General features: G+C 30.3%; 1 protein-coding gene and 1 long non-coding RNA gene across 3 annotated transcripts in view; one reads left to right on the top strand and one right to left on the bottom strand.

The window, feature by feature from the left end:
- Positions 1-18,322, top strand: part of LOC142326370 (uncharacterized) — a 181,880-nt gene that overhangs the window by 46,612 nt on the left and 116,946 nt on the right. The window contains exons 2-3 of the mRNA XM_075368826.1: positions 12,817-13,212; positions 15,804-16,143. Coding sequence (XP_075224941.1) covers positions 12,817-13,212; positions 15,804-16,143 — 736 coding nt within the window. The remainder of the gene's footprint in view (positions 1-12,816; positions 13,213-15,803; positions 16,144-18,322) is intronic.
- Positions 1-18,322, bottom strand: part of LOC142326372 (uncharacterized) — a 97,748-nt gene that overhangs the window by 63,825 nt on the left and 15,601 nt on the right. For both annotated transcript variants that reach the window (XR_012756763.1, XR_012756764.1), the window contains exon 2: positions 1,512-1,746. This is a non-coding gene — a long non-coding RNA (uncharacterized LOC142326372). The remainder of the gene's footprint in view (positions 1-1,511; positions 1,747-18,322) is intronic.

Below are 18,322 nucleotides of genomic sequence, written 5' to 3'. Positions count from 1 at the left end.
AGGCAAAAGTTAGCCTTTGACTTACTAACTCCATTTCAATTTTTAAAATCAGACGACTTTCAGAGATATTTCTAAGAGCACCCCCAGAAACTTCAACTGGCAACTCTCTACTGCTACATATATAAAATAATACATACATATATATAATTTTTTTTTTTTTTGAGATTTTAACGAGATTAAATATCTATAAAAAATATATAAAATTCTTAGTTATACCAAGAAATATAGGTAAAAATTTGGTTGCAATTGATCAAGTAGTTTTTTTTTTGTTTATCCCAAACAAATGCCTCTTCCTCTTTACATAATAGTAAAGGTCGTATTTGAATCACTTCATTATGTTCTTCTTTCCTTCAAAGAATATATTTCTTTTATTGCGTTCTCTACCACCTAATATTAGTTAGTGTCTACTCAGTGACGGATTTACCATAAAGCAAAACAAGCAGCTGCTTGAGGCCTCGCTTTGACAGGGGCCTCGAAGTAAAAGATTTTGCTTCACAAAATGAACTTTGATGATGTCATTCAAGATTTTGCAGCAGAAAAATGTAGGAAGAAACTGTAAATGTACTGTACATAAAACTGTAAATAAAATAAATATTTATTTGATCTTTCTTTTATTAAAAAAAAAGGAGAGAAGACAAAAAGTTTATCCAGGCGGGAGGGGGGCCTCAAAAATATCGATTTGCTTGGGGCCTTGTCGAAGGTAAATCCGGCACTGTGCCTACTTTATTGTAAAATGAATTAAGCTATACTTATATAGCTGCCAGAAAATCCTACTAGAGTCCTTAAGTCCTCATAGATTTTTAGTGCCACACGGAGACCTGTGGGTAGTTTGTCATGCAATAAGAAAGGGGGAAAAGATGGGTTAGGTTCCATACGGCTAAAAATTAAGATCTTTTTACTAAGGCTTTCGTAATCTGAATAGAAAAGTCTGAAACTCCAGGTTGAATTTGAGCTTATTCTTCAGAAAAAATTTAGATCATAGAAATCTCTACACAAAAACCTCAGACGGTGAATAAAATTTTGGGGAAACAAAAAATAGAAAGATTTTGTGAATTTTGAGTGCTGAAATATACACATTTGGAATAAACAATAAAGAAATATTTGAAAAATTAGTATCAACTTTAAAATTGATGTACTGCTTAATCAAAACTGAAAAAAGAAAACGGTAATGAAAAAATAGGATTATCATGTTGTATTACAGTAGCGCAAAAGCAAACAAGAAAAAGCTTGTATATTGTTTTGCTGTGTGTGAAATGTATGCGGGTTAGGTTACGGAGTACAAGTGTGTGAATAAGGCTTTTTCTTTTAGAAATTACTCAACCCAGGCAAAAGTTGTTCAGGTGTTGATGTTAATGAAATATTGGGAGCCGATGACGATACAGACAAGTAGATTGGAAGTTCTTTTTATGAATTTTTTACGATAGCTCTGGAAGAAATTAGAAACGGGAAAACTTACTTCAATGATTATACTTAATTTAACGCTTGTAATGATTTTAAATTAGGCGACTTACAAATTGGACAACACAGTGCGGTTGTGATAAATGACTACAGGAGAAATTCATCGATGCGTGTAAATAGTTTTCTTTGATGATTTTAAAAGCAAAGTAACAGATAGCAATTCACGGTAAGTGAAATGCAAGAAACAATCTCTTGTGCTGTACTGACGTACCAAAAGAAGAAAAGAACTGTAGGTTTTGTTGCATAAAACAATACTGGATAACTGCACTACTGCATCTCATAACAATTCTGTAACATATAAAACAAAACAATACATACAAATCACAAATTTATTGATACAGATGTGTTGACGATAACATCTTGTTATACAAGGTAACGGACGACAATTTTAATAGTTATTAGCGCACACCAATAAAATATATTACATATTAAACTTTGTAGGTGTATGCAGAAAAGAACATTAAATAATTATTTTCTTGATTTTACCATCATAAAAAGCACCAACAAAAACACCTTTCAAAATATATATAGAAAACCAACTAAACCAACCAAATGACAGTCACTCTCATTTCCAACATTCAGAACAGCCAACCTCATGTAAACTATTTGCTTTAAAAAGAACAATCCACAGATTAGTCCGTAGATCCATATTGTCTGAAGACCACAACGAATTAAAACTATGTAAAATACCTACTGTGTAAAGATGCATTAACACACTCATTGACTCTCACACGTAAAATAATTTAGATTAAAACAAAGACAAACAAAAACAAAAAATGTACCGCATTAACTTAAGCAGCACACAAAATCTCAGAGGAAACAGATAACAATCTTTTTTAAATCTAGATAAATTTAGAATTCGGAACAACAAAGAAAACATTCATACACATCACAGTCATCAAACAAACATATTTCCCCTTGAATATTTAAACTGAACCGCTTCAAATATATTAAAAAACAAATAAATATATAATATTAAAAATATGTAATATTCAAAATAAATTATAATATATAATATTAGTCAAACAGGATCTAGCTTCAAAAAGAGGTGAAAAAGCCTTCTGTAGCAACAAAATGTGATTTCATGACATGTAGCCAAGATTTGCCGGCCCTTTGATCACTGCAGATCACAAATTCACTAAACCTGACAACAGCCTTCATATCCCATACCTAGGCAAAAAAGGACTGGACTATACTCAAAATATTATAAAATAAGATACACAACGACCAGATACCAACATCAATCAAACACACTTTTCAGCTATAATTATTCTAAATAAGTGTCTGCCTAACTCAAAAAACTGCTAGTATTAACATAAGCTAACAAAAACCAGTATTCACTGGCACTTTGATGAACTTAGCATATTGAAATGTAAAAGTTTTGATGAAGAAATAATAGTTCCCACTGAATTTTAAGATTTATCCTGACTTTTACTTACCGGTTTAGTAAAAATTTCCTGACTCTTGTAATATTATGTTATTGCCATTTATTCCGCAAAATATATAGATATTTTATTTTTTGCACCTCCACCAACCCCATAGCTGCCCAACTCTCACCTTTTTTTTATTATTTACTATTTCATTCATTTTTAAAGTTTACTTTTTTACTGATTTTTTTACAATATTCATTTAAAGTTAGGCTATTTTTTGTGATAAATTGTTTCAGTGAATTATATTGCAATATTAAAAAAAAAAACAAAAGCAATATTTAATAAGTTTCTTGCATAAAAATGAACATCATTTAAAAAAAAAAATAATAATCTAACCAAAGAAATTTTTAAAAATATATGGCTCATACCTAAGATTGCTAAAGGTTTTTCACAAAAACTAGCCAACATTATTTTGCAAAGTAAACAAGTAAAACAATATTTAATAACTTGGTATACATAAAAATGCTAAGAAACACAGATTTTAATTTAACAAGGAATATATGTATGATAAAATCGCTGTGACTGAAAGTAATATAGATAAGAAGACTAGAATAGAACACCTTATTTTGTACAGAAAAAAAAACTTTATTAACATTTACTTGAAAAATATTTTGTCATTATTATTCTAGCGTATTTGCAGAATGCCATCAAGTATGATGCAAGGGCATGATTAATGACATCTTCACATGAACTTAAGGATAACCTATTTTGTACAACACTGAGAACCCACATAATCTCTGCCTTAGAAACATCATCTTTATAAAAATGAAATCAAGGATTCAAACGTATCATTTGCTGCTGAAATGCTATTACTCTGATCAGAAGATCCAGGCAAAGAACATACAGATGTATTACAACCATTGTTCTCACAACTGTTGATCAAAGTTTTAGTCTGCTGAATTTAAGTACCGCAGGTACATGAAAAAGTTTTCAGTGAAGGCTGAGAATTCCTAACCTTAATTATTTCATTACGCTACATTCCTTTACTTGCGAAGTCTGTGCCCAAATTGCCCAGTCTAAAATGTTTTTTACACGAATCACAGAGAGCATCATTAGCTCTTCTCAACTAACTGAATTCTGCATGTAAGTCTATATCTAACCACTGGTTGTTAAACAAAATCTTTTTATATCCCATTTAAAAGCAGTTAATTACCTAAAATACAAAAAAATTCATGGTGGTTCAAGAGAAATTCCAAAAAACTAATTAACAAACTTTAAATTTTTCAATGGTGACTTTTTGTTAACACTTCATCTGTGAAAAAATTAACTACAATTTGAAATATTCATCCTTTAATATTTAATAATAATTAGGCAATATAAGTAAGAACAGGAAATGTTAATGGCTGCTTGATGCATATAATTGCTATGTGCTGGGCAATGGAGTTGCCATTTCCCAACACTGACAAAGTACATCAAATATATTTTGGCATTACTTAAAAAATACTTCATTAATAACTTCATAATCTTAATTCATTCACTAAAAAAAAATGCATTCTCAATTTTTTTGCAATTTTTCCCAACATTTGCTGAGTAAATTTATATATCCTGATATTTCCTAACTTTTCCTGCCTGTGAGAACTGCGAGTACGCAGGAAATAAATTAAGTTCTCACTCTATAGGAAGACTGGCATTTGTAATTACAGAGTTTAAGAGTGACTGATCATAACTACGTTTGAGAGTGACATCAAGTTTCTCATAACTGTTTCATTATGATACCTAACATAAAGCAAATATAAGCATAAGGCACCCACCTACAAATGCGCGCCTTATGTCTATCTGTCTTACTCCACTTATATGTCATTAAATTAGAAAAAAATTACAGTTTAAAATTATTCTCTAATTTGTAATGCAACACAAAGGTCTTTAAACAATACAATGTACATTAATTTTCAATTGAAAACAAAATTATTAATTTACTGTAACTCATAACACTACTTTATATTGATTTATGTCTAATGAAAAGATAGTAATAACGTATTTAGACTATTATAAAAATAAATTCAATTCCAATTTTCCAATAAATTCAACAAAAATTTGTAAGGTAAAAATTTAATGATACAAAATGTATTCTCAATTATTATACCATGTGCTTACTTGCTTATTAAGTTATTACAAGAGGGTGTTTCAAATGCTCATCAATTATTATTATGTATGCATAATGTAGTTGCCTTTTTCTGCCAATCAATAGTAAATAATCCTTAAAAAGTATTCTATTAACTATACATAGTTTTTAATTCAGTTTTTTAAATAACCATATTCCTCGTCTTAATAGATTGAACCGTTTCATAATTTTGAGATATATTTAGTTCTTTATGTTTTTATTATGTTGTACAAGGAGCAAAAAAAATGGTAGAATCAATTCATCGAAAATACTTACATAAAGGTTTACTTTAATCAAATGATAATATCGTATATTTTTACTGATTCTTTTTTCCAATCATACAGAAATTTGATTTATCCGGTCCTGTATTTGTGGCAAATTGGTTTGCTTGGCATTTCTCCTGCTGCCACTCCATTTGGTCACCCTAAAGCATAACATTGAATGTCTGTACCAAAACGGCTACCTTGCCTCGAAACAGTTTAGCGACCAGTGTCCTAAGTAGCTCCTAGAGCTAACCTAAAAGCGTGAGCGGAATAAGCTCGGTACCATACACTACTCGCTTGCGTCTCCCACTGCCCACTTGTCATATATCACAATGGGTAGGCGCATCCCGTCAACTACTAATAAAATTTATCTTGTCAGACAGCAATTCGCTGCCATGCCTAGGCCGCTGAATGCCAGCAAGTACCTGTCCTCCATTAAAGAGCATGGAGCCTTAATCTGGTTGACAGCCAGCCATATCTTTCGGTTAGCTTCCTACAACAGCGCAATAGGAGTCTTTTCCCTAACGTAAACTATGGGTCGGTTGAACAAAGCATCAAGCATCAAGGAACTCCCACACGGCCCGCTTATGAGTGCCAATTTTCTCCTTGACCTCTAAGTTCCAGGGTGGCCTGAGTTCTGGCCCCTCCAAGAGCTGGGCAGTTGAACGTTGTGTTCGTTCGACTGGACCTCCCCATAGACGCACAGCTCATCAGCTGCCAGGTGGAACCGAAAAAAATATTGGTTTAAATTTACATAGTTGGAGAGCATTCAGGCTCCTGTTGCTCTTAATAACAAAGGAGAGGCATACCATCTCCCCAGATGCTGTGTAAATCTATACAAGGACCTTCCCTTAGTCGTGATGTGCCATTTTTGCTGCCATGCTTCCATCACGAGGTTGTAAAGCCTTCTCTGCAGGCGGGAGATGGGCAACTGTTCGAAATTTAGAACTGGTGCGTTGAGATCACTGTATTGTATTTGTGACAATTAAAAGAGAAGAATAAATACAAGAGATTGATTTTAACTTGAAAATTAGATTAAAAAAAAACATAACAGAAAAATAAAGATTAGCAGTAGTTTAATTAATTCCAGTAACCAATACAAAACTTCTTATGACGTAATAAATAATTTAGTAAAAATGTTCTTGATGGAAACTGGTGAAAAAAATCGCTTAAAACTACCAACTTTTAAAAAAACAGACTGAACCAGATTTTATAAACATAGCATTTTTATAACTCATCTCGTAACTTCTTCAATTGTTCCTGTGATTATTTCGAAATTACTATTAGTGATTTTGATGAATCACTAAAGATGTTATATTTATACATCTAATTTGGTTCATCATTTAAAATTATGAAAAATAAACAATTTTAAAAAAAGAAAATGAATTCGAGGAAATGTTTTAATGATGGTTGCAAGAGTGACTGAAAATATTATAAAGCCATTTATAATATTATAAATATTATAAATATTATAATATTATTTATAATTCTAGTTATTTAAAAGTTCAACAATGTATTTTTTTTAAATGAAAATTATTCAGAGTTAGCTTTACAAAATAATAATGTATAAGTAGTAATAATAACAATAGATCAGATAACAGCTGGTTTTTAAAACCTATCTCCTAAGGAGCTGTAAGGACTTATTCTTGAACTTAAAAATAAGTAATCATACAGGTGGGTGGTGATTGGAAATATCGACTATAATATTAAAAAAATGCATTTTTTTTCATTTTTTTTGTTGCTTCTTTTGTTTGTTATTTGCATAATTAGTAACTCTTGCTTAAAGCAAGAGTTATTTTATTACCTTTACAACATTTTAAAGAAAACCTTTATAAAACCAGTATGCAAAGAAGGTACAACAAAAAATGACTACAAGACCTGTACAGAATGTATCACGAAGTTCTCCCAGGACTTACATAACCTATTCTACTAAATTATGGAAAACATTCGCATAAATACGTTAACCATTTTGCTCAGAATTAAATTCTCTACAAATTTTGCTTAAAATTTGTATGGTTACTAAGTTCAGTGACCTACTTTATTCAATTTTCAGGTCAAAAATCATAAGAAATCACTAATACTGCCCCAAAATTAAATTTTTTAAATTTTCAATACAACCTCACTTCTCCAGGGTAGCTGAAAACCAAGCAAGATCTTTCACTAGCCGTAACATGCAAACAAACCATTTTAGGAAATATGTTTATAAGAACTTTTTCGGTTACTTTCATGAGTAGAATAGGTTATGAAGGTTCGAAGAGAACTTTGTCATACATTCTTTTTATTTAATATAGTAAACATTGATTATCCAAATTGCACTTTGCAAAACCAAATCTGAATAATCAGATAATAGGAAAACTAAAAAAAAGTTGTATCATATGTACTGGACATCTCACTCTAAGTTACTGAGTATCACACATAATAAAAAGACGAAAATATTAAAAAGGTAAATGTATTTCAGTGAATCAACATTAGTGTTGAAATAATTTTATGGAGGCCAACCAGGACAAAGATAGTTGAGATTAATAATACTATTGTAAAAACTGTTCTTCGAACTCTACATAAGGTAGGATATACTTTAAAGCTTGCAGAGAAGTTTTAATAATAAATAAAATATGACGGTTTATTTTCTTTATTTATTAATTATTATAAGTTTCATTAAAATAAATTGAAAATACTTAACACAGACAGTGCTGAAATAAAAAATTACAATATAAAATGTCATGTTTATCATAGGTTAAATTAGGTTGGAGTTAGGTTATGAAAATAAACCACCTTATATATAATTAAAAGTATTGTGAGTTAATAGCACCTGTTCTCACACACATTTGTAATTGAGTCTAGAAAATTGTATCTTTACAGAAAGCCAAAAATTAGCAGTAGTTTCTCCTGTTCCGAAGAAAGGTGATTGGACAAAGTTAATAATTATCAGCCAGTATCTGTAATTTGTATTACATCTAAAATACTTTAAAAGATTATCCATAGAAATTTATGTGACAATCTTGATGATGTCATTGAAAACAGACAACATGGATTTATGATAAAGGCTACAACTAATCTGAAACAGTTCATTTGTTGCCCATGAACTTAAAAACAGAAAACAGGTAGACGTAGTTTATTTTGATTTTCCTAAGGCCTTTGGTTCAGTTCTGTATAGGATATTGCTTGGAAAACTTGCTGGTTTTGGAATTGCTGGCAATATGCTATAATGGATAAGATCTTACTTGATAAGGAGAAGTTTAGAGTAATGTGGATGGAGAGTTATCTGATGAATACCTTTGGAGTCCTGCATAGATCCAATTTGTGACTTGTTTTTTATTTTATTTATCAATGATATATAATCGTGAGTGTTAAGAAATAATACCCTTTTGTTTGCCGATGGCATTAAGATTTATGATAGCAAGAATAATACTGCAAATAAGAAATATTTCTTATGAATAATTTATTTTTCATTATTTTTATTTCTATCAAATTAGTAATTTTTTTAGAATAATTTTATTTTTTCTATAATAGTTTGTTTGCTAATATCCCTTTCCCGACAGGTCAATTGTAGTACTTTAAGTTTTTCATTTGTCCTGCTGCACTTTCTTCAACATTAGTTAGATCAGTCAACTTCCCTACTTAGATACTATTTGTAGAGGTTTGGGTGGCTATAAGGGAGGCCATCCACGAAAAAGAATTGTTATTATTATTAAACAAACAAATCATAGTTTTTAACTTTATCTAATAATATGTATTAATAAAAAATGGATAACAATTTGTAATTCATATTGCAAACTGCACATTGCATGACTTCAATCTTTAATGATAATAAATCAATGCCAAGATGGTGTTCATGACCAAAGAAGGTCACCTTCATACAATAAGTATTGAATATACAGTAATAGTGAAGAATCACTAGTTTATTTGCTCTGCTTAACAAATAAACTTTACTGCAAATAAATGGGTATTTTAATACTCCCAAATTAAATAAGCAAATAACAGTGAGGTTACATATATTAATACAAACCTATACTTCTATTATAATACTAATACTTCCATTAATAACTTTTTCTCACTTTTATGATTTGAAAAATTAGGTTGCATCAGATATGTCAAAGTATATTTTACTTTATACAATATTCTATATATAGATTTAAAAAATAAGGCTACTTAAAAAAATCACTATATGGTTATGAGGTATGAAAATAATTTTTTCTTAATTTCTTTTCATAATGTTTAATATAAGGTTATCTTTTACAGAATATACACAATAGGCATATTACTCAATGTAAGCATTCATTGTGGATGTTAACAACGAATATTTATTTTGTATTCACTGTGGATAGTATAGACACCTAATGTTTGAATTATCTTTTTAATTATTTTTTGTTTCATTTCAAAGTACATGGGGTAGATTGTCCTTTCCTATTTTCTACCTCTTTGCCCTATCCTCGATCTGTTCTTCAAGATATTCTTTGTATTTGCCTAGATGCCCATTGCTAATGTAGGGAACTCCAGTTTCTGTATCCTATATATGTTGTCTGTTATGGAATCTCTATTTACAGACTTGTCAAATGTTTATACAGATACCCAGTTTAAGTCTAAAGTACTTATCAGATATATCTCTTAAACCCAACTAATACAGACAGTAAATAACAAAAAAGTAATGCATCATAAGTGTTCTAATTTTAATTTTTTAATGATTCTGTACTTTCATCATTTCGGAATCAAAACAACCAATTTTACAAAACTAAAAAATCTGATGTGGACATCACATGACTTCCTTGTACGCCTATTAAATTACATATACACAATTTTTTTAAATGAAAAGTACAAAAAGTTTTATTTCATTAATAATTTTATATTATTTCATAATTTCTTTTTCTTCTTGTTGTTATTGAATTATATATTGCAAAATTTTCTTCTACAGTCAAAGTTAATGATTATTAATAAATCAGATTATTTAAATTTAAAAAAAAATTTTTTTTTAAAAAGAGATGAAGTCGGATTTGAACCGATGTGCATTTTGTTTATGCATGAATTATCATTACTGAAAAGTACAAAGCCCAATTCAAAGATTGTACCAGGAGCCTCCTGTACATCAGTAAATTTTGATTATTTATACCATATACAGCTGTATTTAACTACCATTTTAGAACTGCTAAATACATCCTACAAAGACTGAAAGGATGCAGTTTACACCAGTACATAATTGTAAAAATAAAATCTGTAAACTACATTTCATACAATAGATTAATTTGGAATTGCAGGATTAATGCTAGTACAAGTGAAAATATCTGAGGTGAGAGACAATTCTGTTTAATTGTTCAAACAAGATCAGAAATAGTTGCCAATGAATGACAGATAAACATACTATTATCAATATATTAAATGTTGATAGTTTTGAGGATAATTTTTTAGAATGGTTTTCCAGCTATTTAATATTCATCAAAATTTAACTAATTTCATTTGAACTCAATGAAATTTTGCACATAATTCATATTTACAATTTTTTTATGACTTGCATGCATGTTTAGAATCTTATGCCTTAAGAGCTGATACCTAATTCAGCAGATTCTAAAATAAAAATTTGTCAAGATTTATATGAAATTTAATGGAACAGATAAAAAATTCTTAAATGCTCATATAAATTTTAAATTATTATACAAGACCTGTTATTTTCTTAACTAACTGTTTTTTACAAAACTAGATGTTCAACAAACATGAAAGTTAGATACTTTATATAGGTGTTGTTAACAACTTGGTATTTTTCTTACAGGTTCTTTCATCTACAGTTAACTTTAGATATTATACTTTGAAGTTTATATACACAGTAGCATGCAAATTAATCCAAACACAGATGCTACTTAATAAAAAGTAACTTTATTTAGAAAAGAATCATAACTATGCAATTTGTAAATATCTAGATATTAATATGTCCTCCTTTATTCTTAATCACTTTACGTACATGATTTGGCATCAATTCATCATTTTTTGATTTCATCAACATGAAACCACACTGATATTTTTGCTTTAATGAGGTCAATTTTTCACCAATCTGTGATTACAAAATAAAGAGTTTTTCGACAACTGTTCAACATTCCGTGCAACAATGCCGTTCCTAATGTGAACACAATTTGGTCCTAGGTTAAGCAATTGCAGGAAGTTGGTAGCACACTAAGATGAGATACATATGTGATGCAGGTCCATCAGAACATCAGGAAATGTGCAGCTGGTTAGCACAGTGATCAAGCAATCATCAAGAATTCTGCTCAGAGGCATGCATGCTCTTGCCTTGGGGATGTCAGATCACACTTTGAGTAGGATTCTGCATTTTGATTTGAATTTTCAAGCCTTAATGATGTCTCAAGAATTCAGTCCAAAGACTATGCCAACCGCCAAAATCTGCATGAGAAAATACTTGCACAAATCACTCCCGAGGCAGCTTTCTTCAACAGCGATGAGGCACATTTTTACCTCAGTGCGGCTGTGAATAAGCAAAATTTTTGCTACTGGGTCGAAAATAACCTCCGAATTATTAAAAAAAAACCACTACATTCCCCTAAACTATCGGTGTGATGAGCCAAATCACAATTTGGCATGCTTGGCCTGTACTCCTTTAAGGACAGCCTGATCATGAATTCCAAATGTTATATCTCGATGTTATGAAATTTTCTGCAGCCTAGAATGGAACAGTTTGTTGAAGAAGAGGAAATGAGGAACTTGTGGTTCCAACAGTATGGAGCTACAGCTCGCACAGCTGAAACTAACTCAATGTTTTGAGAGAAATTTTTCCCAGATGTCTGATCTTTTTGAGGAATGATGTGGAGTGGCCTATGCCGTCATCCGATTTGAGCATTAGTGATTTCATTCTTTAGGGATATCTGAATGAAAAGGTGTTTAAATGTTGCCCTCACACCCTACCAAAGCTAAGGAAGCGGATTATTGAATAAATTAATGCCATACCCCACGATATGCATTAAATTGTACAAAGCTTCAGAGATCGTCTCCAACAGTGTGTTGCTTCTAACAGCTGCCATCTTGAGAACAATATTTTAAAAACGTTAATGATTATCAAATGGTAAGTACTGCTAATTTAGAAAATAAAAACATTTTTCTCTATATACCCCATTACTTTTTTATAACTTCTCAAAACTGTTAATCAGTTCAGCTGCACCCTTCAAAAAAAGAAATAAATTTTCACAAAACATTATTTATTACATGAAAATTGCTAAATAACCAAAGGACAACCTCATATTACACAGACAACTTAAAGAATGGATATGGTCAAGCAGTATAACCACAATGTATAAATAAAGAAAAATTGCCCATGATCATTTTAATTTGCAAGCTATTGTAATATGTATATATTTTTTAATGCCTTGTTAAGCTTTAGGCATAATGAGCATTTATAACAGTACCATTTTGAACTGAGTGTTCTCTGGTACTAAATGATTTGCCAGTAAACAATTCTTTATGCACATGTGATCATACTACATAGGAACTGGTATTATCTTTATATAATTTTTGATTTCTTAATTCGTTTGAATAATAAGCAGTAATAAGACCTTTCAACTAATTTCAGGATGACTGGAGAGGCAGAGTACGTAGTTTGGATAGATTAGCTCTAGCACTAAGACAACCTGAATTTTCTCATTACCTATCAACAGCTGGCCAAAAAGGTGGTATTACACTACTAAATTATCTTCTGAGAACATTGTATGATGATCGAAGTCAAAGAGTGATTTGCAGTACTTTAAGGGCCATGAGATCACTAATACAAGTACTTTCTTTATCAGCTGTACTTAGTAATGTACCTCAGCTTGTACCTTCATTCTGTCGACACTTAGGAGGTGGTGCCAATGTAGCAGTCAAATTAGAAGCCATTGCTGCAGTTAAAACACTTATGAGAGTTGTTCGTCCTGCTCCAGTCGTTGACATTCTTTTTGGAGATAAATGTTTTGGTTCACGAAGCTCGAAAGTAAGATGAATTCTCTAGTTTTTTTAAAATATTTACCTTAAATGATATTTTATTTAACCTGAAAATAAGTTTTTACTTCTATAAATACTAATTCTTTTAACATTTTACAATAAAATTTTATGTTGAAATGTAACCATAATCAAATTTATTTAAGTTCAAAATTATTTTTTGTACTTATGTATTATAATAGCGCCACTATGGTTAGTCTGTTAGTTGTTAGATGGCACCACTGAAAGGCTATCGCTTAGCTAGTAAAGATAAACTTGATATCTGAATACCTAAATAAGATGCAAAATTATAAATATAATCTAACCAAACTTAACCTATGCTCACTTCACTCGCTAATCTTTACTAGCAATCGAAGCAAGCATATGTTAAGTTTGGTTAGATTATATTTATAATTTTATTATAAATTTTATTAATACGTAGAACGTAGTTATTTAACTCCCCGCCAGTCGCGCTGATTATAACCTACCAATGATAGTGGATTATAATACATAAGTACCTTATTTTTTAATTCTTCTTCTTCTTCTTCTTATTATTATTATTATTAAGACTATTATTATTTTGAATTTTTATTACTGAGAAGATTCTTTGGAAACAGATGTTTAATATCAGTTAATTTATAACACTGCAAACCAATAATAAAATAATATATAAAACTAATAAAAATATTTAAAATAAAACTCATTCTTTTTTTAAAAAAAAATAATTAAAAATGCAATAGTTTTTATAAAGTAAAGTATGTTTAATGAACATTCTAGACTTTAGTAATTTTGTGGTGGGTTAATTTAAATTAAAATTAATTAAGAAAATTATATATACATTTTTAATGAGAAATTTGTGATAGTTAAAAAGCAATGTTCACCATTCTGTTAGTAGTGAACAGATTTAGTTTCGTTAAAGTATTATAGAGTCCAGGGCTGATCAACTGTAATTCTCTTACCTCTGCCACTCATTTTCTCTATTTTTATTTCATGAGTTTTTGTTCATTAAACTTTTAACATCACATTCACAATAAAAGTATTCAATATATTTTATCAATATTTACTTATGATCTGAGATACAATTTAATTTGAATGGATTAGCAAAGAAGGTAATGTGATAATAAAACCAAAGTATAGAATTTTCCAGATAATATAAAATACCAGCTTTCTTTCTTGAAACGTAGATCAGATTAAGTATCTATGTTTCACCTGAGGTTAGCAATTAGTACCAAACTTTCTGCAAGTTGGAAATGAGTACCCCGATGCTGGCATGTGTTGTAGGCTATCGAGTACTCATACAAACCAACCATTTTATATAGGAGACACTGGTTGTTGCGTTTTCAAACTGTATGAAGAGATAAATCATTTTATTTTGTGCAGCAGTTTTTCTTATTGCCACTCCATGAGCACATTAAGCTTTTGCATGAAGCCTATCAAACGATCAAAATGGTCAATTAATTGTCTTGACTTTAGATTTTAAACAACAATTAAAACGAATCTGGATTTATTTATGTACATAATCTGATATTTTGTGGACTTATCTGAAAACAAGCTCTGGTCCTAATCATGACTTTCTTTTAATCATTGCCTGGAATTTCAAACTAACATAAGCTTTAAATAGTTAAATAAAGATGAGGTTCTTCAGATTGGTGCATATGTCCCACAGCTTCAAGAGAAGAATCCTTGTCATTATAGTTCATTAGGTTTCTGTACTGTAAAAAGAGACGTTAAAATTACTGTCAATGAAGACATTATTTTATTATCCTGTTGTAAAAGATTTCATCCTTTCAATTTAATATCATTATTACTCTAGACTTTTAGATAAATTTAGATAAAAAACAAGGTCATTTAATTCTAACCAATTAAGTGAAGTTCAGTGTGAGCATTTTCCAAAAAATCTATATCTTTCTTCATAACCAAATAAATTTTCAGATCATAAAGAACAAGCTACGGTGGATATTATTGTGCCTTGATTCATAATTATAAAAAGTATTTTTCTAAGCAGCTGCATCAATATTACAAGTAGAGTACAAATAAATACGTAGTGGTTATTTTCTAGAGTTTGAGGAACCAGTATCCCCTATTCATCTGGACAAAGGAAGAACTTATAATAATTTGAGTTACCAGAATTTATAACCTAAATACTCAAAAATAAGTAGCAACTAGTTTACGAAACAAATTGTTATAAATGAGTGAAATAGTGAATCGTTTAACAAGCTGAATTGTTTTTACTTATCACAGCCAGACTTAGGACTAAAAATACCATGCCACAGTTTGAAACAAGTGTTATATTAAAGGGGAATACGTTTGTGATTGATTTTTTTGAGGTTAGGGTTATAACTTTTAAAATCTAATCCATGATTTTACAAAACTAAGTGTTCACATAGCCGATCAGAAAATAATCAGTTATAAAATTTATTAAACACCAGATTATCAATCTAGTATTTTATAAAATTTCATGAATTACTTAGACATATTTTGATGGATGACGCATCAAAATATAATGTCAGAGCACTGTTCCATCAAAATTAAGCACTGTATAAAGTTCAATCTATAGTTTACACAATATGTTCTTACTTATAAATTAAAACTGTTATGTTTCAGCAAAGAGAAAATTCACTATTATGCTTGATGTATGCGCTAATGACATTTCCAAGTACTGAATTCAACTGTCTTCGTCTTGCACACTGGATAATCAAAACGGCAATTCATGAACCAAAACGAAGAGTACGACAATCTATACTTGAGGCATTAGCAGTTTTAGGACAGTTTGTTCCCAGAAGTCAATTGAAAGTAGAAGTTGGTGATTTACCACCGGCTGAAAGAGAAGAAGCAGGGGCTTTTTCTGAAGCCCTTCAGGCTAGACTTAGTAGGAAAATACTGCCAACAGTTTCTCCAGAAGGATTAATTCTTTATGCTATTCATTTACCACCTACTGTTACAGGTATGATTTTATTAACTAACAATTCACATAATGCATTTTTTAATCCTAAGCATTCATGTAATAGGTTAAACTCGCACAGAAATTTAGCCAGAATACTTTACCTTACCAGAACATAGATGTGAATTTAAGAACACAACATCTTGAAAACATCCTCAACAACTAAAAGGTGAAAAGTAAGTTAAAATACCAATGGTTTATGCCATTTTTAATGAACTGATTCCTTCAAATCATCAAAGTTAAACAATACTGGGTGCAGTTTGCTTGCATATTTTTGCCATTAAGCAGCATCTGTATCACTTCTTTTTATTTGGTTTAAAAAAAAACAATTGTGAAATTAAAAGAAAAAGAGCTTAGACATCCTTTTCTTGTAAATCAGAATTTTTACATAGCTATTGGTACATACAACAGTACTGATATACAGATTTAAAGGGAGTGTTGTTAATTAAATGTTTTGTTTCAGTAAAGAAAAAATCCATTATAATCCCAATAGTGATGTGTGAATTAATGCTCATATACTGTACAGAGTGGCACAGGGAAATGGGAAATTTTGATAGTAGTGGCAGCCCGTAGGAGCTCGTAGAAAGGTGGGAATGGCATCCATCTGGGCACAACTACCTGCCATTTAGTAATCATGGACCAGTGGGTCAGTACACAACGTGCATTTGTCATGAAGGCATTTTACAAGAATGATTGATGGTGTGACTGCTGCTCAATGGGAATTCTGATGTTCCGATGTCATGGTCACATTCCTTCTAGCTGCACCATCAAGACACGAGCTCAGAATTTTGAGGAGACGGGTTCAGCTCCGAAAAAGTAACCACCAGGTAAACATACACAGCAAACCCCAGAAAACATTGAAACAGTTCAAGCCTCAAATGAAAGGAGCCCATGATTATTGTCAAGGAAACATGCAGCAGCAATGAACCTAAACTGAACAACTGGGCCACCTCAAAAGTAAAGTGTACAACATTCGCCCAACGACAATCACAGAGTTAAAAACAAGGAATTGAGAAGAAATCACTGCAATTCCCATGAAAGTGTTTCAAAGTCCCATGCTTTTGCATGGGTGAATGCTGAGATTTTTCTCAGCATTCACCTTCAGGAATCCAAACATTCGAATGGTCATCGTCTTACGGACATCATTTTTAGAAATTGACATTTTTTGTGTCAGGACACTTTTTACTTTGATTTTACAATTCATCTTTTTTTTTACTTTTGTGACAGTTACTTCATAATTTCCTGTTTCCTTGTGCCATACTGTATTTCCGATTTGTAAAAATTCAAATCTAAGAAAAAGTAGAAAAACTCTTTAAAATAATAATTTAATAAAGTCTTAAAAGTAAACTTTTTTATTTTCTATAATTAAAGAATTTTTATGTTTGTCTTTTTAAGCAACAGTAATTTTACTCATATAATTAATGATTATCTATTACTGTGCAAATAGTGTATATATAGAAATCTACGAAAGTTGTTAATATTAATGAAGGTGTAAATAACCCTAGGTGTTTTTGGTGATTTGTTACACATTTTTTCTATCAATTCTCTATAAATGTTTTTCTTTAAATTGAAACAGTCTAGTATTTAAGACTAGAAATTTATGTATATGCAAGTTTTTTAAATTTTAAAATTATAATTTTCTTTAGGAGCATTTTTTTGAGGTTTCTGAAAGAAAGAAACTGATTTACCAATAACCCAAGTTAATTTTAAATAAGAAGTGTACATATAAAGCATATAGTAGCAATGTACAAAAAAACCTAGTTGATACATATTAACTGATAAAGAGTATAAAACAGACCAACCAAAACAATAATTTATTCTTGCAGAATTAAGGAGGAATATGAGTCTGTCTGTATAAATACTATGTTACATCATGGATTCTAAATGTAAAATCACACAATTTTATATTTTGCAAGACCACTTATGAAACCAATAATGTTCTTCCTAAGGTGCAATTACCAAAAGTCTTGAAGATGGATAGTATAGATAAAACTGCCAAAATGTGCTTCTTTTTTATAGTATTACTCTTCAACATACCCCATCTAAATATCTCTAACAAGTATAGAATTCTTTAAAAAATGTCAGATACTAGACTTAGAAAAATAAACTGTACATATATTTAAAACTGTCATTCCTTAGAAATTAGAAATAGCAATTAACATTAGTAATAAGAAAAAAACAT

This window comes from Lycorma delicatula, chromosome 6 (genome assembly GCF_047948215.1).
Source record: "Lycorma delicatula isolate Av1 chromosome 6, ASM4794821v1, whole genome shotgun sequence".
Taxonomy (NCBI): domain Eukaryota; kingdom Metazoa; phylum Arthropoda; class Insecta; order Hemiptera; family Fulgoridae; genus Lycorma; species Lycorma delicatula.
Note: the sequence above shows the minus strand (reverse complement) of the source record. Positions and strands in the feature narration are given on the sequence as shown.